General features: G+C 45.8%; 1 protein-coding gene across 2 annotated transcripts; it reads right to left on the reverse strand.

Annotated features, from left to right (window-relative positions):
- Positions 1–6,420: 6,420 nt before the first annotated feature.
- On the reverse strand, positions 6,421–18,717 carry LOC101485423 (gamma-aminobutyric acid type B receptor subunit 2). Of its 2 annotated transcripts, none has more exons than XM_014410929.3 (19): positions 18,477–18,717; positions 17,248–17,385; positions 17,006–17,176; positions 16,083–16,184; positions 15,913–15,978; positions 15,555–15,743; positions 14,798–15,040; positions 14,606–14,666; positions 14,431–14,511; positions 14,120–14,270; positions 13,918–14,050; positions 13,329–13,427; positions 13,092–13,214; positions 12,709–12,819; positions 11,558–11,785; positions 11,104–11,235; positions 9,796–9,877; positions 9,604–9,703; positions 6,421–7,481 (listed from the first exon to the last, which is right to left on the reverse strand). In XM_014410929.3, the coding sequence occupies exons 1-19, from the start codon at positions 18,666–18,668 to the stop codon at positions 7,337–7,339; spliced, it is 2,547 nt and encodes an 848-aa protein (XP_014266415.3). In that variant the 5' UTR covers positions 18,669–18,717; the 3' UTR covers positions 6,421–7,336. The 2 variants fall into 2 exon arrangements, with proteins under 2 accessions (XP_014266415.3, XP_076742583.1); XM_076886468.1 differs by having other exon boundaries at positions 9,604–9,706.
- Between the last annotated feature and the right edge of the window lie 2,028 nt (positions 18,718–20,745).

Here is a 20,745-nt window from a genome sequence, read left to right on the forward strand (position 1 = left end):
TCTAAATCTGTGGCCATGGTCCTCAGCTCGAAAAGGGTGGAGTGCTCTTGGTAGTGACCGAAAGAACAAGATCACGGATACAAGATGTGGAAATGAGCTTCCTCCAAAGGGTGGCTGGCCTCTTCCTTAGAGATAGGGGGAGGAGTTCAGCCATTCGGGAGGGGCTCAGAGTAGAGCCGCTGCTCCTCTACATCGAAAGGAGCCAGTTGAGGTGGTTCGGGCATCTGATGAGGATGGGGCAGCAGGCCCAGGACACGCTGGAGAGATTATATCTCTCTTCTGGCCTGGGAACATCTTGGTGTTCCCCCGGAAAGGCTGGAGAGGGAGGTCTGGGCTTCTCTGCTTAGGCTGCTGTCCCTGTGACCTGGCCTGAATGAGCCCAAGAAAATGGATGGAACTTAAAAGGAGTAAGTATAATAGTCACTTTTTCAGTTTAGCAAAACTCGATATTTATTGTTTACTTTTGTAATCTTTTTAAATTAAGCAAAAGTCAAACATAAACTTCTGATGGTCGGTGATGTTTCTTTAAATAAGACGACTGTCAAGTTTGGCACAGAACCGTGTTCTGTTGTTCATCAACACTTACCTGAAAACACGTGGAGGTAAGAAACACGGTGCTGTTACAGATGTGCTACCATCTTTTCCTGCACCGGTCCAGATACAGATTCAGTGTTCATCAATGGATCCACCCCGTTCCACTCCCTCTGCCCTGCCTCCACCTCTCTGGTGGTGGGTGCATCCTACAGAGGTGGTGTGAATCTGCTGGGACCTGCTCCTGTTAGCAGCGATGTGATCACGCTGTGATTGTCCCTGTTAAACACCAGATCGCTGGCAAACAAAACTTTTATCTTAAATGACTTTTCATGTTGTCAGAACTCGAATTTATATTCCTGACAGAATCTCGGCTTCGACCTGGTGAGTCTTCTTGTTTCTCAGAACTCCTTCCTCCCGATTGGTCACTTCTCATCTCTCTGGTAAAGGTGGAGGTCTAGCTTCAATATTTATAAATGAATTTCACTGTTGGGAACTTTCACCTGTTTTCTACCCCAGCTGTGACTGAACTCCCTCAGAGCTGCACTGTGGTGGATCATCCATTGAAATGCTTTAAGGATATTAATCTTGATTTTGCTGACTTGCTGGGGAGTCTTATAATAACAATAATAACAATAAACTTTATTTATAAAGCACACTTAAAAACCAAGGGTATGCCAAGGTGCTTAACAAGTAAGATAGAGAATAGGAGGAGGATAATAGAAATAGGACCAAGACCTATTTTTCAAATTGTCAATACTTTCAAGATGAACTGTGGACTGATTCTCTGACTCTGATTATAAGATGAAACTCTTATAATCAGAGACGGAGCCGATAATACGTGTTTGCCTGGGTTCCCTCCGGGTACTCCGGCTTCCTCCCACCGTCCAAAGACATGCAGCTTGTGGGGATAGGTTAATTGGATAATCCAAATTGCCACTAGGTGTGAATGTGCGAGTCAATGTGAGTGCGAATGGTTGTCTGTCCCTGTGTGTTGGCCCTGCGACAGACTGGCGACCTGTCCAGGGTGTACCCTGCCTCTCGCCCTATGACAGCTGGGATAGGCTCCAGCGCCCCCCGCGACCCTGAAAAGGATAAGCGGAAGCGAATGGATGGATGGATGGATGGATGGATGGATGGATGGATGGATGTAATGAGTAATATTCTAAATTGAATACGGTACTTTATGGGCAGCCAATGTAGGCTAGCTAGAACAGGAGTAATAGGGCAAATGGTAAATGGCCTGTATTTATATAGCGCTTTACTAGTCCCTAAGGACCCCAAAGCGCTTTAGATATCCAGTCATCCACCCATTCACGCACACATTCACACACTGGTGATGGCAAAGTTTCCTGGTACCAGTCAAGAGGCGGGCTGCTGCATTTTGGACTGTTTGCAGTCTAAGAAGAAGAGAAGAGGGAAGACCGTAGTACAAAGAGTTACAATGATCCAGGATATGACCATGTTTTAATTGTTGGTGATTTAAAAGGCCTTCCTCGCCCTTATTGACACTCAGTGGGTGAGCGAGCCAACTCATTGAAAAGGTCACACACTCGATCTGGTGCTGTCAAACGGCCTGAATGTTTGAAATCAAAGACTGTGGGATCATTTCCCTATGATGTTTAATATGATGTTGTGTAATCAGTGTTGGGGAGTAACGGAATACATGTACCGCCGTTACGTATTTAAAATACAAAATATGAGTAACTGTATTCCGTTACAGTTACCGTTTAAAAAGGTGGTATTCAGAATACAGTTACTTTGTTGAAATAAATGGATTACACTGCGGTACTTTCCTGTTTCATATTGTCGCGGGTCAGGACTGTTTGGGTTTGTTTGACAGCTACGTTCTGTTGTTCCAGGCGGCAGCGTTACGGTTGCCATGGTTACAGGGCGACGCTCTCTCTCTCTCTGCGACTGTGTGTTTCCTGGGTGAGAGAGCGCCTTTTCGTTGTTGTTGTTGTTGTGCTAAGCTAACAGGCAGAATGCTACAAGCATAGCTCTAAAGAATGTAGCATCATGGGCAGTGTAGTCCGTGCTGCAGGGAGAATGGACTGCCATACACGTTATGGGTCTGTGAGCGAGGAGGGAGAAAAAGGGGAGTGGAAAGGTACGAGCAGTCATCGAGGAAAAACGGGAGCTGGAAGCATGTAAATATAATAATAACCACTGCAGCCAAGAAGAGAGCCTGACGAGCCCAGTTGTAAGTAAGCTATTAAGACTCGACTGTACACCGTGTTCGTGTTTTCCTCCGAAAACAATAAGTTCCGTTGGAGCAGCCTTTCAACGCCTCTCTCTGTCTCTCGCAAGAAAAGTTGACCCACACAACAAAGTAAAGCTATTTTTCGGCTACGAGCCGACAGGGACCCCGCCGTATTAGTCAGAGGTCCCTTTACTACAGTTCGGAGTCGCGGACCTTCAGTAATAGTAATAAATCACAGCAATAGTACATTCACGTTGTTGTAAAAAGCATGATAATATATTAAGTAATCCAAAGTATTCAGCATACGTTACTGTCATTGAGTAACGTAACGGAATACGTTACAGAATACATTTTGGGGCATGTATTCTGTATTCTGTAATGGAATACATTTTAAAAGTAACCTTCCCAACACTGTGTGTAATCCGGAGTTGAACAGCGAGTCAGTTAAATGCATTGACCGCTGTTCACTTTTCCTTTCATTATCTCTGCTCTTTACGATGCCAGCCTACCCATTAAAGAGCTAATCTGTAACCCTAACGTACTCTAGGATGAGGGACTCTGCTGCTCCACTCAGGACTAAACGCAGTAAATCATCAACCTTGGCTGAAATAACCCACCTACACTCTCAGTCGTCACACAGAGAGAAAGTAGAAGAAGGACAAACTCCAGGTGTCTTCGGGCATCCTACACGACTACTTATCAAAATATCAGGTCACTTTTAAAGCTGCAAAATCTGCTTTTCTGTCCAACGTCCTTTCTACCAACACTCACAAGCCCCGAGTTCTCTTTAATATTGGTAATTAACCCTGGTGCCACTGTTCCTACAGAGGCTTCCTCTGCACTTTGTGATAACTTTGCAATACTTCAGTGTTAGACCTAGATCCACCTTCTAAGTGCTCTACTGTTTGTCAGCAGTCTGGGACTTTCATTGTCTTACAGGAAGTAATCAGTGAATTGATATGAGCTCAAATTGTGGTCATAAATATTTTGTACTTGTAAATCAGGATTTGTATGTGTAAAAAGAATTTGTGTGGACTTAGCCAAAAAAATCTGTGTGAAACTCTGCACTCAAGTTTCAAGTTACAAGTACGAATTTTGACCCTATTTTTCTTCCTTTCATCTGATTGGCCAATGTCATGTCAATCACAAATTTAACTATCCAATCAGAGAACAGGTGGATTTGGCTATTGGAGGGGTGTTTCATGGAGCTTCAGGTCTTTGAAGGGAATAAATGCCCTTTTACATGCCAGCCCAGCGTTTTCTTTCATCACCACGAAGGAAAACAGTCTGTGGTCGTCCGAGTTTGGTGATTTTTGTGTCACAGGTCTGCGTGTTTAATACAGGGACTTCCACAGCCTTTTCAACAGCGCTGCGAACCTCAAGGGGGCAGTGTTGTGGAAATGACAGTCTTCACTAGTGGGGATACTTACAAAGCTTTCTTCATTATGAATTAGCATACATGTTTTTATTGAACATTTGAAGAACTAGCAAAAAAACCAGAAACTCTTGTAGAGGACATAAAGTTAGAGATAGAAACGACAAGGAGCAGGTGCATCTAGTGCAGGTAGAGCTGCTGCACACAGAGCCCAGCAGCCAGCAGCAAATTCTGGATCCTTTGCTTTTAGTTAGCAGGTAGCATTAGCAGCACATGCTGCGTCCGATGTGAAAGGACTTTTATGCTGCGCACTGTGACTCACAGCAATGGTAAATGGCCTGTATTTATATAGCGCTTTACTAGTCCCTAAGGACCCCAAAGCGCTTTACACATCCAGTCATCCACCCATTCACACACTGGTGATGGCAGCTACATTGTAGCCACAGCCACCCTGGGGCGCACTGACAGAGGCGAGGCTGCCGGACACTGGCGCCACCGGGCCCTCTGACCACCACCAGTAGGCAATGGGTGAAGCGTCGTGCCCAAGGACACAACGACCGAGACTGTCCAAGCCGGGGCTCGAACCGGCAACCTTCCGATTACAAGGCGAACTCCCAACTCCAATGGTCCCGGGTCAGCCCTGACTTTGTGTTAAACTAATCCTAAAGTAATAATGTATTTCTAATCACTGACATACCACAACTTTATCCTTTCAACAGCTGCTGAAAGTTAGGGGACCTAGCTGCTATCGGATATTTATATAGAGATCCTCCAGCTTCAAACTGTATTACCCTTCAAGGACCTGTAGTTCAAAAAAGCAAACCCATCTGTTCTCTGATTGGATTGTTACATTTGTGATTGATATGACATTGGCCAATCAGACGAAAGGAAGAAAAATGGGGTCAAACTTCGTACTTGTAACTTGAAACTTGAGTGCAGAGTTTCACACGTATTTTTTTGGCTAAGTCCACACACAAATGTTTTTTACACATACAAATCCTGATTTACAAGTACAAAATATTTATGACCACAATTTGAGCCCATAAATTAAGACCTTCCAATTCCCCTCACGATGTCCTCCCTTCCCACCTTTTCAAGGAAGCTCTTCATGTTACTGGGGCTAGTATTTTACTTGTAATTAATGCTTCCTTGTATTTGGTTGTGTACCAGCTGCTTTCAAACATGCTGTTGTGCAAACCAAAAAAAACCAAAAATCTGGATCCAAATGTTCTTTCTAACTACAGGCCAATTTTGGAAACTCCTAGATTTTGGAAGAGGTTGTTTTCAGGCACTTTGTGACATTTCTGAAGAGTTCCAGTCTGGTTTTAAATCTCGTCACAGTGCTGAGACGGCACCTTTACGAGTTTGTATTGACCTTCTTTTTACTGTTGGCTCAGGTTGTTCTGCTGTTTTAGTCCTTTCAGATTTGGCTGAGCCTTTGACACAGTTGATGATGACATTCATTTATTGTGACTTGAACACGTTGTTGGTCTTGAGTCACAGTTTTATGATGGTTTAAATCATACCTGTCAGAGCGGTCTTTTTCTGTTGCTATTAGAGAACACTCCTCCTCCTAGTGTGGTGTACCACCTCCTGCTTGTCATCATTCCCAGACTGCAAGAAATTTCAGAGTGTTTTTAAATCGCTCTTAGAAATTAGATAAGAAAGTGTCCACAGGTGATAAGATCCATTTTTATCAGCTACCTGAAATTGCCAAGACGAAGCCTCATCTTTCTCTTAAAGGTTTAGAAAAACATTCATGCCTTCATCACCTCTGCAGCTCTCTTTATTTGAGCGTTGAACAGTTAGTCTGAAATGCAGCTGCTTGTCTTTTAACAGCTGTTAGAAGTCACGATCACATCACTCCAGTTTCATATGAAGTGGCTGCATTATTAGCTTATTACCTGGTAGCTAACGGTGCCACGAGAGAAAATGAGCGACATCAAGAAAAGAAGCAAAATCTGGAACCGTTTCAATTTCATTAACAGCAGGCAGAGTGTAGAGTCTGCAAGAAAAGGATATCATAGAGAGCCACAAACAACCTGCGCAGGCACCTGAGAGCTGTCCACCCATCAGTGCAAGGGGAAGATAAAACACAGTCAGTTGAGTGTGATATCAATGAAGGTGCCAGTGTGTCTACTGTTGCTGCTGCATCTGGAGCATCTTGCAGTACACACCACAACCACCTAAACCAACCCAGAGCTCTATGAGACCCAGCAAGACAGAACTCAGCTGATAAAGACCTGCAAACATGACTGCACTTTATTTCCAACTATTTTCAGTTGCGGATGTTAAAGGATTCAGAAAAAATATTCATTTTGTGGATAATTTTATATTGTTGTTGATAATAAATTAACTAAAGCAACAAAACAACCTGAAGAGCCGGTTGTGAGCTGAAAGAGCCGGCTCCCTAAACCCCCCAGAATTCCCATCACTAGTGCCGGTGTTTCCAGATGAGTCTTCAATCCCGCCCACTCACATTTCAAAATTATCAACTGCAGACGAGTGGGCGGAGCTTCATATCTGACAGGAAATTACCTCACTTCTTTATTAGAAGAAAAGAAAATTTGAAAACATTTTAAATGTAAATAAAACACTCACATTTTTTAAATGCCCAACAAATTCATTATTTTTAAATCAAATTGTTTTTTAAATGTTTAAAATGTTTATGTAATGTTTGAAAGAGGAAATAAAAGCAACCACAAAAACAACAACAAAGCAATAACACAAAAACGTCGAGGCCATTTTACTTTTATTCCATTGTCTCCTCTCAGAATCAGTCCAGCTGTTACGTCAGACTAATGTCTTTATGTTTGGGGTCAAACTGACCTGAAACCTTCCAAACATGACTGCCATATCATTTAAATAAATCAGTAAAATTAACTTAATTTTTTAAGTAGCAGGTACTTAATATGCAAAATAGTTGAACTTGTTTAAAAATAATAAGTTAAATTAAACTTAAATGGAACAAAATGTAAAATGAACTGAGTATAAATGTTTTTTAAAAATCAAGTTAGCATTACTTAATTTATTTAAGTACTTTGGGCGTTTGGGTTCACAGTGCGGTGGTCGTGGCACTCCCAGATGGCAGCAGCCTCCCCAACACACCTCAAACACCGAGGTTAAAATATTTGCAGGTGATTTGAATGTTCTGGCTGATTTGTGTAAGCGCAGCATAAAGTCCCATATTTCTTTCCCAAGGAGGTCAAAGTTGCAGCTTCCTGCCATCAGGTGTACAGTGAGTTATTGTGCTGATCGACAAAGACTTCCTGGCTGCCGAACAGGCTGGAGCTGCTGGAGCTGACGCCACCGATCGCGGGCAGGTAGGAATGATGGAGGATGGGCAGCTGGACCGACAAACGGCGCCGCATGCTGACAGAAATCACAGACAGGAAGAGAAGCAGTAAAACTTCTTCCACTTCAAATATTCACGCGCCTCTAATGTGTCATTTTTCTGTTAAATACATTTATTAAGGACACTGATTGGCTTAAGTTTATATTTATGCAAGAAAACTGCACTGAAATTTGGAAAATGTCATTATTCACAGAAATATGTTCATCTTCAGATGAGGACAGGGCGCTGTGGGAATGCGACTAAGTAACCCCAGCAGAAGGGGTTACATGAAGGGGATCTCTGGAATATTTGATACCCGACATGCAAACTGACGGCGAAACATCTGGTAACTCGGTGTACAGACATCGGCAAGACGTAAACGCTGTCACAAGTAGAGGTCGATAAGGTACAACACAAATTCTACAGCAAGGGGGAGCCAGTGTTCACAGAGATGCTTGATGAACAGTCACAAGGAGTAGCATCGAGAAGGAAACTAGAGGCCACGATCAAGGTAGAACGGAGCAATTTCGTCAGCTATCAGAGCTGCAGAAAGGTGTGATGAAGAAAAGGACACCTAAGAAGTACAGCAAGCAGTCCATACCTGAGGCCTTGGAAACTGCCAAGCAAAGACTCACAGCTTTGGCTAAAGCGGTGCGCCAGAGAGATGGAAAGCAGGAGAATAAACCAGCTGTTCTCCACAGACCCGTCCAAGGTGTACTCTCAGTGGCAGGGGACCAATATGAGAACAACACCACCGAGGCTGGAGACGGAGCAATACTGGAAGAGTATATGGGTGAAGGACGCAGAACATAACAAGAAGGCCTTAGTGGATCTAAGAGCAGAGCATGGCAACCTCCCTGAACAGGGACCAGTAACCATCACAGTGGCAGACATACCAAAAAGGGTCTCCAGTATGATGAGTTGGACATGACAGACACCTATACTGGCAAAAGAAGCTGACTGCACTCCATTAGCATCAATTAGCACAAACGAACTGCCTGCTAATCAATGAGAGACGCCTGGAATGGCTAACTGAAGGCGGGACACTCCTGATGCCAAAGGAGCCCAGAAGGAACTGGCCCATCCAACTACCGGCCAATAACCTGACTCAGGACCATGTGGAAGAACCTGCGAGGCATCATAGTGGATGAACAGACACATGGCTCAATACGTGGATGGAGAAACACCAGCTACTAGCAGACCGAGCAGTCACCCAAGACTGCAAGACCAGACTGACCAACCTGTGCACTGCCTTGGTTTGACTTCAAGAAGGCCCATGACTCGATGCCCCTCACTGCCTAATGCCAACACCTGTACAAGATCAACAGGACCCTGAGAGCCTTCATCAGGAACTCAATGGGGATGTGGCGTACAACACTAGAGGCCAACTCCAAGCCCATAGCACAAGTCACCATCAAGTGTGGGATCTACCAAGGAGATGCTCTGTCCCCACTGCTGTTCTGCATAGGCCTGAACCCCCTCAGTGAGATCATTAACAAGACTGGCTACGGATACCGACTACGGAACGGAGCAGTTGTCAGCCACCTCCTGTACATGGATGACATCAAGCTGTATGCCAAGAGTGAACGAGACATCGATTCACTGATCCACACTACCAGGCTATACAGCAATGACATTGGATGTCGTTCGGACTGGAGAAGTGTAGTCGGATGGTAACAAAGAGAGGGAAGATACTCTAAACTTCCAGAAGTGCAATCCCATAGACATAGAGGACAGCTACAAGTACCTGGGCATCCCACAGGTAGATGGGAACCATGAAGAGGCCGCTACGAAAGCTGCAACTACCAAGTTCCTGCAGAGGGTCAGGCAAGTCCTGAAATAGACGCCACTAACATCAAAACAAGGAAGCTCCTCACCATGCGTGGAGGGTTTCACCCTAAAGCCAGCACCCTGAGGCTGTACGCTAAGTGAAAAGAAGGACATGGAGGCAGTAAGCGTCACTACCACAGGATGAGACAACTAGCATACACAAGTAAATCAGGAAGATGGCCCCAACCGACCGCGTGCTCAGTGAGCCAAGATCCTGTGGGGCTTCCAGATAATGTCAATGTAATTATCGATACACGTTTGACTTTACAGACACATGAGCAAGAAAATGTTTGCTATGTTTCCCTCAGGTGTTTTGTGTGTTGGACTCACTGTTCGGGTGAGTTGATGTCTTTCAGGGTCGAAGCTTCGCTCTCGCTGTTTCTGTTTTTCGCACAGATCTGAGCTTCATGAGTCACTGATCTGATTTCGGCTGCTTCACGGGAAAAATGCTTTTATGTACTTATCAGGAGTCACACACTGACAGAGTACATATGTTTAACTCTCAGAGCGAGTGATGATTACCGTGTTTGTCTCTCATCAGACGCTGAAACGTCCCCGATGTCTCAGAAAGCTCCATTCTGATGATTTCTATTTCCACATCCAGCTGCAAACAAACAAACCACACACGTAAAAATGCACATCTGGGAATAAAACATTAAAATCCAACCAATATTTAATGAAGCGCAGACAGCGACAGAGACAGACTGTCTCAGTGAAGCTCCATTTAAGTAGTTAAACACGCTTAAGCCTATAATTTGCTATAGCTCCGCCTCTCTACTCCACCACAGTGAGTTTTAAATAACAGATCAAAGTCCAGATGTTCAACTTTAATTTAAGGAATTTAAAAAAAAACTTTGCATGAACTGTTTAGTAATTAGAGACATTTTCTTACACCGATCTCTGTTTTCAGAGGCAGTGCAGGTTCTTCCTGCAGCACCTTCAGCTGGTTTGTGTGTCTCTGCCTTCATTTTTGTATTTAATAACTCTACTGCACTAAGAACATCTGGATGACTTGCATATGGAAGAAAACCCCATTTCATGCCGTGAGAAACTCTTGGGTTGCTTTGTGCAGTTTGATTTGCTCGTTATCCACGTGCACTGTGAAGCTCTGTGTGAATGTGAGCAGAGAGTTCAGCCCACTGCTTCGGTCACATCAGCAGTAATCAGCAGTGAGCTGGCTCCAGGCAGCCATGCATGCCCGTATCATCACGCTGCCTCCGCCATCGTGAGTGTAACCAGCCTTTTGCAGCTTGCTGTGAACTTCATGAAGCTGTTTCCTGCTTGTAGACTCGGACAATGACACGCCACCTCTTTCAAAGTGTTCTTGGCTTGGTTACATTTTGTGATGTTTGTGTATGAAAGCGATAAAATACTATTTCAACACTTTGAATAAACATCAGTGATTTTATCTGCTTCATTTCCCCTGACATAACAGGATCAAAGTGAAGCTGCTCATTGGTCCAGTAAAGTTTAACTCTCAGCGTGAGTGACTGTGTATAAACAGTTTAAGCAATATTTGAAACCCCTTGAATTCAAAGTGGAAGCCTGCACTTCACTCACGTCTTCATTATTAGATTTAAAATCTATGTGTGGTAGAAGTTTTTGATAGTTTTGATTGTGTACAGATGCAAAACGACAAAAACTGTCTTTGTCCAACTAATTATGGATCTAAGTGGAAGTGGAGAAAAAGCTCGCCAAATCTTCAAACGTCATCAAATTTAATTTGAAGGAAGGAAAAACAGGCGTCGGTTATAAAACTGTTCCTTCTGTGTTGTGCTTCTATTCTCTCGCTGCAGCTGACTGTTCACAAAGGCAGGTGTAACGCTTCACCTGTGCACTTTCACTCCTGAGCTGCTGATTCAACCTGCTCAGCTGATCTTCATCTTCCTGTGCAGCATCACCCTGCAGCCCGGACGCCCGCTGCAGGCCGCCGCCGCCGCCGCTCCAGCACACAAACACAATCTGCAAGTAGACAAAGGTCAGTCATCATCGTTCATGTGTGATGAAGGAGGAGCCACGAAAACAGCGGTGTCTGCATCTGTCTGCGACCTAACAGCTGACTGCCCTTCAGCCTGTCATGGCCTCCTGTTGGGTAACATTTGCTCATTGCCATAGAAAACAAGCAAGAGTCCAACACGCAGCATCGGTCCTGCCAGATGTGCAGCATCTGTTGGTGTGACCTAAACTGCGGACATCTCTCGATCGTGAGTCTTTTACCCTCAGCGGGTTTGCGTTTGACTCAAAGTCTAAATGAAAGAATGAAAATACGAGGCGTGACGCTGACCTTCGGTCCAAACCACCCGCTCAGGATGAAGAGGTTGCAGCAGAGGATGAGGATGCTGCTTACACAGAACTGAACTGGAGGATTGTGGGACATCAGCAGCGATCCCGACACTCCTGACACGCTGAACGCCGTCAGGGCAAACGTGCTCAGCGCCAGGTGTTTGCCGCTGCCCGCTGGCTCGTTGACCTCTGCGGTCCAGATGTTCAGGGCCAGGAAACATCCGAGAAGCTGAAGACAAAACATCAGGTTTTATCAAAGCGCAGAAATCCAGTGACCCTCATGATGAGCTGCTGATGCTCTGATCCTGCAGCTCTGTCTTGGATGGACTCTGTTAAACTTGGATCACAGCTGCCATAAAAATCTGGTTTCAATCAGCTGATGATTAACAGTTTTAAAACTGGAAAAGTTACAACATTACTGATATTAGAGCATCTTTGTTATTTTTGTTCTGAAACTTATCACAAAACAAACTCAAACTGAGAAATCTGTGAGATCACAATCACTGATTGGTTTTCTAATTGATTATCAATAAATCAAACCTCTAATTTGTCACACATGTCTCAAAACCAATTACATGGATGCTAATTTATAAAATTCACATTTTAAATATCAGCATAAAAATATTTATTTGCTTTTTTTAAATATATACTACTTGCCCAGGACGAAGTCTATTTTTATGGCATGTGATGAACAGTATGGCCGCATGGGGGTGCTAATGAGGCTACAAACTGTTTTCTTCTTGCTCATTTTTCAGTGAACTGTGCATGTGTTTTAACGTCCAGGAATAGAAATGTTGATGTTAGGAAACGTATGTTCTTATATTTAAAAAAAAAACCCAATTTGTTTTTTTTTATTATAAATCTTATTTATTGTGATGCTAAAGAGGCTCTGCAAAGATAAAGAAGAAAATAAATAGAGGTAGGACGGCTCAAAAAAGGACTTCTTCCATCTGCAACAATTTATATTTGGTGCTAAGGCTCTGTTCATTGTACATGAGAAGCCAGAGGTGGTAAAACAGAGCAGTAGAGTGGTCCATACAGGGTGTGCCTGTATTATTATTATTAATAATAATAATAGTAGTTCTTAAAGATTGCAACTTGGCCTAAACTGCAGCGTAACATCAGATATTTGATAAGGACTTTGAGTCTGACCAGCAGAGGTGCTTTGTATCCATAGACCACAGTGAGCCACAGCTCCATGTTAACACTGCTGCAGCGTTCAGAGTACGGCCGGATGATGACGTCCTCCTCAGCAGCGTCGCCCTGAAAGACCAGAACAGTTGGTTTGCGTCAGTCCACACAAACAAATGATCTTCAGTTTACATCTGCAGCAGGGGCCAGGGTCCACTCAGCAGCAGTAAGGGTGGATATGGATGGATGGACGGATTTCTCAAAGCAGTAAAACAGTAAATATATTTTTATTTCTAATTTTCACTAAATCACTGACTGATAAACAATAGTGGTGATGAAAGCTCAGATGCATTTCCCATCAACCCCTTTGCTGTTATTTACAGTAAATATTTGCATTTAAAGACCTCTGTGTTGTGCTGAAGCACCACCCATCTGAGGGGGTCCAGGATTTGCCAGGAGGTTAAAACAAGCGTGTCCACCAGGAATAACCAGAATAGGACGCAGCCTGCTGACGGCGCTCGGCTCTGCTGTGGGACGTACAGAGAAACAATCAGAAACAAGACTTCAGGGATTTCATAGTTTTATAGTCTGAGGCTCACAGGAGTTCAGAAACTACGAGCAGACTGTAGCAGCTGATTTACCTTCTGATTGATGCTGGACACCGAGTAGACCCTCCACGCTTTAGTGAAGAGCGCAGCGAAGCCCACAGTGTGCCCCACGGCGAGAGTCCACAGACGGACCTGCAGGACCCAGAATATCATTTATCATCTCTTACAGTTAGTGAAACCTCCAGCAATCATAAACTGCAGTTCATCTAACATCCAGCAGAGGCAGGAGTGAGGCCAGGTACGCCCCCACCCTCCCACAGTTTAAGGTGTGAATGTGAGGTGAATGGTTGTGTGTCTCTGTGTGCGACAGGCTGGCGACCAGTTCAGGGTGTGCCTGCTGGGATGGATGGATAGACAGATATTAAGGAGGAATTTTCATAATTGATTATGATTATTAAATATTTCAAGGAGCCCCGTTCACACATCACAACATACTTTAATCCTTTTTGCATCACCCTGAGCTAAAAACTGCTCTGCGTGTCTTTGTGATTGAGTTAAACTCTCTGGTAAAAACTCCAAACCACGAATACTCGATTTTTCCAGCCTCGTGCTGTTTCTGGGACAGAGCTGTGTGTTTTCAGTTCGCGGTCGCCGTGTAAGACTCAGGTCAGGCGGAACTCACAGAACAAAGAACCCCAAACATCCAGTCCGACAGCGAGGCTTCGTCCAGGCCGGAGAACAGCACCGAGGAGGAGGAGAGCAGGACGCCCAGCAGGAGCAGCTCGTCCTGGGATGCACCGCCCGAGCCGAGCCGCCTGCGGGCAGAGGGCGCTCAGTTTCTCACTGTTTGCTGTAACGTGTCGGTGAACTTACAGACGTCGTACCGGCGTTTGTGGTTGACGATGACGAAGAAAAGGACGATCAGAGCGATGATGACGGTCACACCGGCAGCCGATGATATGACGATGTACAGGCGGAGGCTGATGTGACGGTGCTGCAGAAGGACAGCAGGCTGGTCTGTAGCTGGTCCTGGACCTGCAGCATCAGCACATCTGATCAGTGTTTATCTTTGGTTCATCGTCACCGAGCAGCAGGTCGGCTTTAACGGTGCAATTCACCGCAGCTTTACATTTTAACTCTTCATCTCTTCCAGTTTTGATGCCTTTCAAAATAAAATGTAAGTTTAGTTTCTGACCTTTGAACCTGAGCAGGTGGTGCATCAGGCGGAGTTGTTGGGTGCTGGTATTGAACTCCCCCACCAGGACACCACTGCTGACTGAGCACACACACATCATGGATTCATCACTGACTGACGGTGATATAGCACGAAATCATTGTTTACATCAAATTAACTTTGGGATCTTTGGCACCTTGAAACTGGAGCAGCTCGATCGACGTCATTCTCTCCCCGTTCCGAAAGAAAACCGGACCCTGAAAGCACAAACATGTTCACGGTGAGGCGAGTTGGTCTTCAAGCCTTTCAGCTGGACGTTTACGCTCTGTTTTGAAAGGCCTGATGACCACGTGTGGTCAGTGACGCTCGTTACTGTGTGTCTGCTCACTGTGACTCCTTCGAACCGCGTGCTCCTCACGGCCTCCAGCAACATCCTCGCCACCTCCTCCTCGCTGACCGTCACGTTCCTCCGAGGGCTGTATTTCTCTCTCTGTTTCGCCGCCTCCGTCGCCTGGCTCAGAGCTTTGGCAACGACCCAAACGGCATCATAGGCGAAGGAGTGCAGCGAGCTGACCTCTGACCCCTCCTGGATCAGCTGCCTGAGATAGGAGTCCTGGTAGTCCTGAGGAGTCTGCAGGACAAGGCCACCATTAAAGGACCTGCTTTATTCTAAGGATGATCAAAAGTCCAAAAGTTGTCCTTTGATTAAAGCTCAGTTTGGTTCTTCTCCTGTGAAGAGTGCTATATCTAAATAAAAGTTATTATATTTGCATTATTATTACTAGTATTTCAGGCTAACTCTCCATCTGTCCTGCACAGATTCGGGGGGCTGCGAGGAACCTGAAGCCGTAACCTGCAGTTCCACTAATGACCACTTGAGGCCGACTTTGAGTGAGTCAGTGCCCATAAATTTGACTCCCATGTTTTTGGCTTCATTTGTAGATGAAACCCTCACAGTCTGTAGGTTCAGTTTGCTAAAAAGCTCCTCCCTCGTATCCCAGTGTAATCATTTCTCGCTCCAACAGCCAAAAAGCATCAGTGGGGCCATCTTTTGTACCCAGTGTGAGGGAGAGCAGTGGCCTAAAGCCGCTGCCTGCGGCTCTACAAGCCTGACTGTTGCATGTTTGTTTCAAACTGTTTCTGACCCGTCCAGAGACTCCCGGCGTGTTGGCGTTGCCGAGCTCTCGGACCTGCAGCCGGATGGACCCGTCTGCCGCCACCAGGAGGTTGTTGGCCGTACAGCCAGAAAACTTCCACCCCAGCCTCCACCCAGCTGCTCCTCCGCCAGCTACGAGCCACTGGTACCGAGCTCCAAACAGGTTCAGTCTGTACGCCTGAGGAAACAAGACAACAGGCTCGTATTATCCACCAGGTCAGGTCCGTGTCCATCACAGGCTTCTACGCTAAAATCTGGAAAAGCCAGAAATGTTATTACAGAAACCCTGGAAGATTAAAAGGCCCTTAAAGTGTGTCCACATACTTTTGGCTCTGTAGAGTACTTACACAGCAGAACACCTCAGACACAGACTCATCTTCCAGCTGTGCGATGATGATGCGAACGTCCTCATCCTTCAAAATAAGAGCGAGTAATAATCCTTGAGTTTGGGATGAGGCTCAGCTGCTTTGACGGCACTAAGAGACTGAAGTGAGCAAAAGTAAAGGGACGCCTGTACCTTCAGTTTCTTCAGGCGGCCGCAGACGTCTCCAGAGAGGCTTTCTGTGACGGCGACGTGAACGCCGGCTCTCAGCAGCTGTCTGATCAGGTCCTTCTTCATCTGCACAAATAAAAGTAGTCGGACGTCTCACAGCTGCTTCATCATGAGGCTGTTATTCCCTAACATTCATTGTACTGTGAGTACTTCATAAGTGAAAAAACTGCAAGTTCATTTTAAGCCTTAAAGGTTTCCTCAGAGTTCAGATTCCTTCAACTTAAATCGGCCGGTTAGTTTGACCCACATTGAAAATAAGAAACAACATAAAAGGCAGAAGAGACGAAGTACTCACACGTGAATCTGAAAACAAAGAATTTCTTTCTTTAAAAACACGACTAAGATTGTTTTATTATCCACCCCTCCTACTCTGCTGCAGTGGCAGAGCTCATCGTGCTCTCCTGGCTCCTGTTTTTAGATTTTAGTGCAGCTACGATTCAGAGAAATGAAATAAATATAAGAGGCACTGATGATGTTGGTTAAGTCCACGATATCAGAGTTTCATGAAAATCTTCATTATTTCAGAGTCACCATTGTAGACTGTATATAAAAGATGGACATGGCTATTGTGACGTCGGCCCCTGGTTACAACAGCCTGTCTCTGAAGGTTCAGCTGTTTTCATCATTGAGATCTTAGATTTTCTAGGTGGAGGTGAGAGGCCAGAGGACACGGCGCGCTCTCACGGTAAAGGATTGGTAACCAGAATGCAACGCCGCATTAATTCCAGCCCTCCTGACTCTTAGGAGAACCAGCAGGTCATCAGAAAGATGTTCAGTGAGGTCAGAGATCAGGTGCACAGTAGTTTCATGTTCTCACGGTAAACGCGCCCCCTGCTGGCCATTAGAAAGAGTGCATGCTTAAGGCTGAAGCTACGCCCCACGTTCACCTCGGAGAGTCTGGGTCCTTCCTGCGTGACCACGCCGACTCTGGTCCACTTGTAGCGCTGCAGCAGCTTCACGGCGGCCTGGTTCAGCGCTCGGTCTGACGGCACCGTGCTGAACAGGTTTCTGTACAACTTCCTGTTGGACAGGCCGGGAGCCGAGGCCGCAAAAGACACCTGGGAAAGCAGAAGTTACCTGTCATATACACGGCTGCATTACGTCACCACTGTGAGGCTGAGGTCAGCACCTGCACCAGGCCGAGCGCCGGAAGAGCGCGAGCGATGAGCGCCGTTACAGGTGGACACACCCCTCCAAACAGCAGCAGGTACTTCGGCCCCGCCCACATGGCATCAAACAGGGCTTTGAGCGCTTTAGCAGGGTCGCACTGGAAGACAGGTGAGAATAGATGTGACACGGGGTCGAGTTCATGCATGTTTCAGCTGCGAGAACATGGAGCAGCCTCAGAGGTTCAACGGAAACATCATTCAGCTTTGCAGCACCACCTGTGCCAGGTGTAGGCTTCCAAAAATGGACCTGGATATGACCTGAAATATTTTTAGAAGTCCAAAAAGGTTGATTCTGTTCATGTGGACGTCTTCAAACACTTCATCATCACCCAAGTTCCTCAGTCTCAGCTGACCGCAGGTTCTACTGAGTGTCCGCGTCAGCGTGACGGCTGTGAGGTCACTTCCTTTATCATTAATAAGCACATTTTCATGGCCACTGGTCAAAGGTCACGAGCAGCGCTCGCAGATAGCTGGCGAACGGCTCCAGTAACATCACTGAAAACGTCCAGATGAACAGAATTACTTTTGGGACGTCCTCACCTGGATGACGCATCAAGAAACTCTTTGGATAACTTTTCCTTTTCCGTTCAGATCTTTTAGTTGTTTGTTCATTACATGCATGTGGTCGCTTTACAGTCCACATCTGAAAAACGTGCATGTTTGATAGTTTCAGAGATACGAGGCTGAGAGTAAAATCTGCTGCTACGGATCTATTTTTGGTGTATTTATTTATTGATTTCTGTTTTGCTTTGCAGTGTGAAATTCTGCAGTGAAAGAAAAAGAGAATAATAACAGACGTATTTGTTCCAACACGGGAAAAAAGATCAGTTAGAAAATTGCCCATATTTAATAGCCTTTGCAGATAAATAAACACAGGCACAGCTTCGGAGTGAAGCTAACGCTTAACCTCCTTTATCTTTAACTTTCTTTATATGACCAGCAGATGGCGACTCATCTAATTACATAGACGTTTATGAGCTCTGAGCTCAGTAACACTTTCCTGGTCTAAAACACGCTTTTTTAAATTATTGTCCCATTAGAGTTTAAAAAGGACCAGAGAGCAGGAGCTGGAGCCTGGTGAGCACGTGCTGTTGCTCAATCATCTCGTCTGGTTTCAAGAAGCTAAAGCAGTTTTTAGAACAGAGTTGTGCCCCCATAGAGGCAGCGAATCACCAGGTCTGAGACCCACCTGTGAGTCCAGCCGCTGGAGCTGGATCTCGTAGTTCCCCAGCGGTGGCGGTTGTTTCTTTAGGTCCTGCAGAGCCAGTCTTACAGCCGGAGCCACGTCTGCCGTCAGATTCTCTCCGCCCAACCTGGAGCTTCCCGGCATCAGCCACAGCATGGGCAGAGGGTGCCGACCCTGAGCCGGCTCCAGCCCCATCGTCAGCCAGAAGACCAGGAGCAACCCCAACCCCTCCTGTACCCGTCCAAACCGGCCCATTCCCCACTCCGGCCGCAGACGGCTGCAGGAAAACTGAGTAATCCTCTTGTGCTGTGAGCAGCTGAGAGGCTGAGGAGGCCGACCGAAGAGATAAAAGGATCAAGAGCAACACAAGATGCCACCGGGATCACCAGCAGACTGCTCACACACACACACACACACGCACACACACACACACACACACACACACACGCGCACACACACACACACACACACACACACACACACGCACACACACACACACACACACGCACACACACACACACGCGCACACACACACACACACGCACACACACACACACACGCACACACACGCGCACACACACGCACACACACACACACACACGCACACACGCACACACACACACACACACACACACACACAGCTTCAAGCCTGCATGCTGAACTCAGGGAGGCAGATTCAAAGGGTTGTATGGAGAACAGCAGAGTTCAACAAGCTCAGTTTCTCTTTGAATCCACTTCCTGTTTGGTTCTGTGGTCCCGGGTCAGTGTCACTTCCTGTCCCCGCCCTCTTTAGTTTCACTTTTGTTCAGTTACCTGGTCAGCATACACACCTGCCCGGCAGCTGCATGTCGGCACTCCTTATGTGCCATCATGTGACCCGGTTTCGTCACCATGCCGACCGCCTCCACCTGCTCGGCTCCTGCTTTGGATTAAAGATTTAGATTTTGTAAATCTGTAAAGGAGACGACAGCTGGCCAACCTCCTGAGATGACCTCCAGGCTTTGGTCCTCCATTCAATTCCAGTACCTTTATTTATAAAACACCAAATCCCAGCAACAGTTACCAGGGCCGGTGTCCTGCAGGTTTGAGATCTGACCCTGGGTCAACACACCTGCATGACACGATTAGTTCGTTACCAGACCTCTGAAGAACTTCAAGACATGCTGAGGAGGTCATTTAGCCGTTTAAACCAGCTGACACATCTAAAACCTGCAGGACGCCGGCCCTCGAGTTCCCCACCAAGTAAGGAAACCAGAGGGCTGCAGCTCCTCGGGGGAGGACGGATCAGTAAGTCTAGTGCAGAGTCCACAACCCATGCTGTGTTTTTGTCACTTCCTGTAGATGCAGCACTTATTGAAAACCCTAAAATCACCTGTTTTGTAAGGTTTCGATCACTGAACAAAGTATGTGTGTGCGACCTCGGCTGCCTGTGGGATCAAACATCCAAAGCACTGACTGAACTCAGTTTTCTCTGGAAATCCAAGTAATGAAGTCCAATAAAAACAGCTCCCTGTGAGAGCCAGTTTGATGTGAGCACTGACATTTTGTGGGTTCAGCACTTACACACACTGTGTGTGTGTGTGTGTGTGTGTGAGAGTGTGTGTGTGTGTGTGTGTGCGTGAGTGTGAGTGAGAGAGAGAGAGAGGTGGCAGGAAACTGTTGTTAAAGACGCAGCGATCAGGCGGCTCGTCTCCAGCCGGTCAGCCTCACGTGTCTGAACGCTCTCGTCTGACACGCTAATGTGGAAGCTCCACGCTGAGAGCAAAGAGAGCTCAAACACAACAAACCTAAGCAGACACTTGATTTTTGAAGAAAGGCTAAGTAGCTATTTTGATCAAAATTGCAAATCAGTTTGTAAAAAGGGTCACCAGCACCTTTATTGTCTTAGGAAACTTGTTCATTTCCACATTGACCAAAAAATTGTAACTTTGTTTTCTCGTTCTTTTATTGAGTCTGTTTTATCCTTTTGTTTGGTGGCATGGTTCGGTCAGACCTCTGTCACAGAGAAAAACTCTCTAAATCAGATAGTGAGATGGTCCAGTCGTCTGATAGGTGAGCCACAGTCTTGTTTAGCCTCCCTGTACTCTGAGCAGGTACAGAGGATGGCTTTATCAATCCTTAAAAATGGTTCCCATCCTCTAAAGGGTGAATTTCAGCTTCTTCCCTCAGGACGGAGGTTTCTATTTCCGAGATGCAGGACAAAGCCTTATAAAAATAGCTTTGTCCCCGTTGCTGTCACTGAATTAAATAAGAACTGTTTTTGATTCGAAAT

The sequence above is a fragment of the Maylandia zebra genome, linkage group LG1, assembly GCF_041146795.1.
Source record: "Maylandia zebra isolate NMK-2024a linkage group LG1, Mzebra_GT3a, whole genome shotgun sequence".
Classification (NCBI taxonomy): Eukaryota; Metazoa; Chordata; class Actinopteri; order Cichliformes; family Cichlidae; genus Maylandia; species Maylandia zebra.

Excerpts from the sequence above, each read along its gene's own strand:
- LOC101485423 (XM_076886468.1), bottom strand. The coding sequence starts at position 18,668 with ATGGGGCTGGAGCCGGCTCAGGGTCGGCACCCTCTGCCCATGCTGTGG. Across the intron at positions 15,979-16,082 it reads GCCGCCTGAAGAAACTGAAG|GATGAGGACGTTCGCATCAT; the intron begins GTACAGGCGTCC and ends CTTATTTTGAAG. Across the intron at positions 9,707-9,795 it reads TCTGATGAGAGACAAACACG|CAGCCGAAATCAGATCAGTG; the intron begins GTAATCATCACT and ends TTTCCCGTGAAG.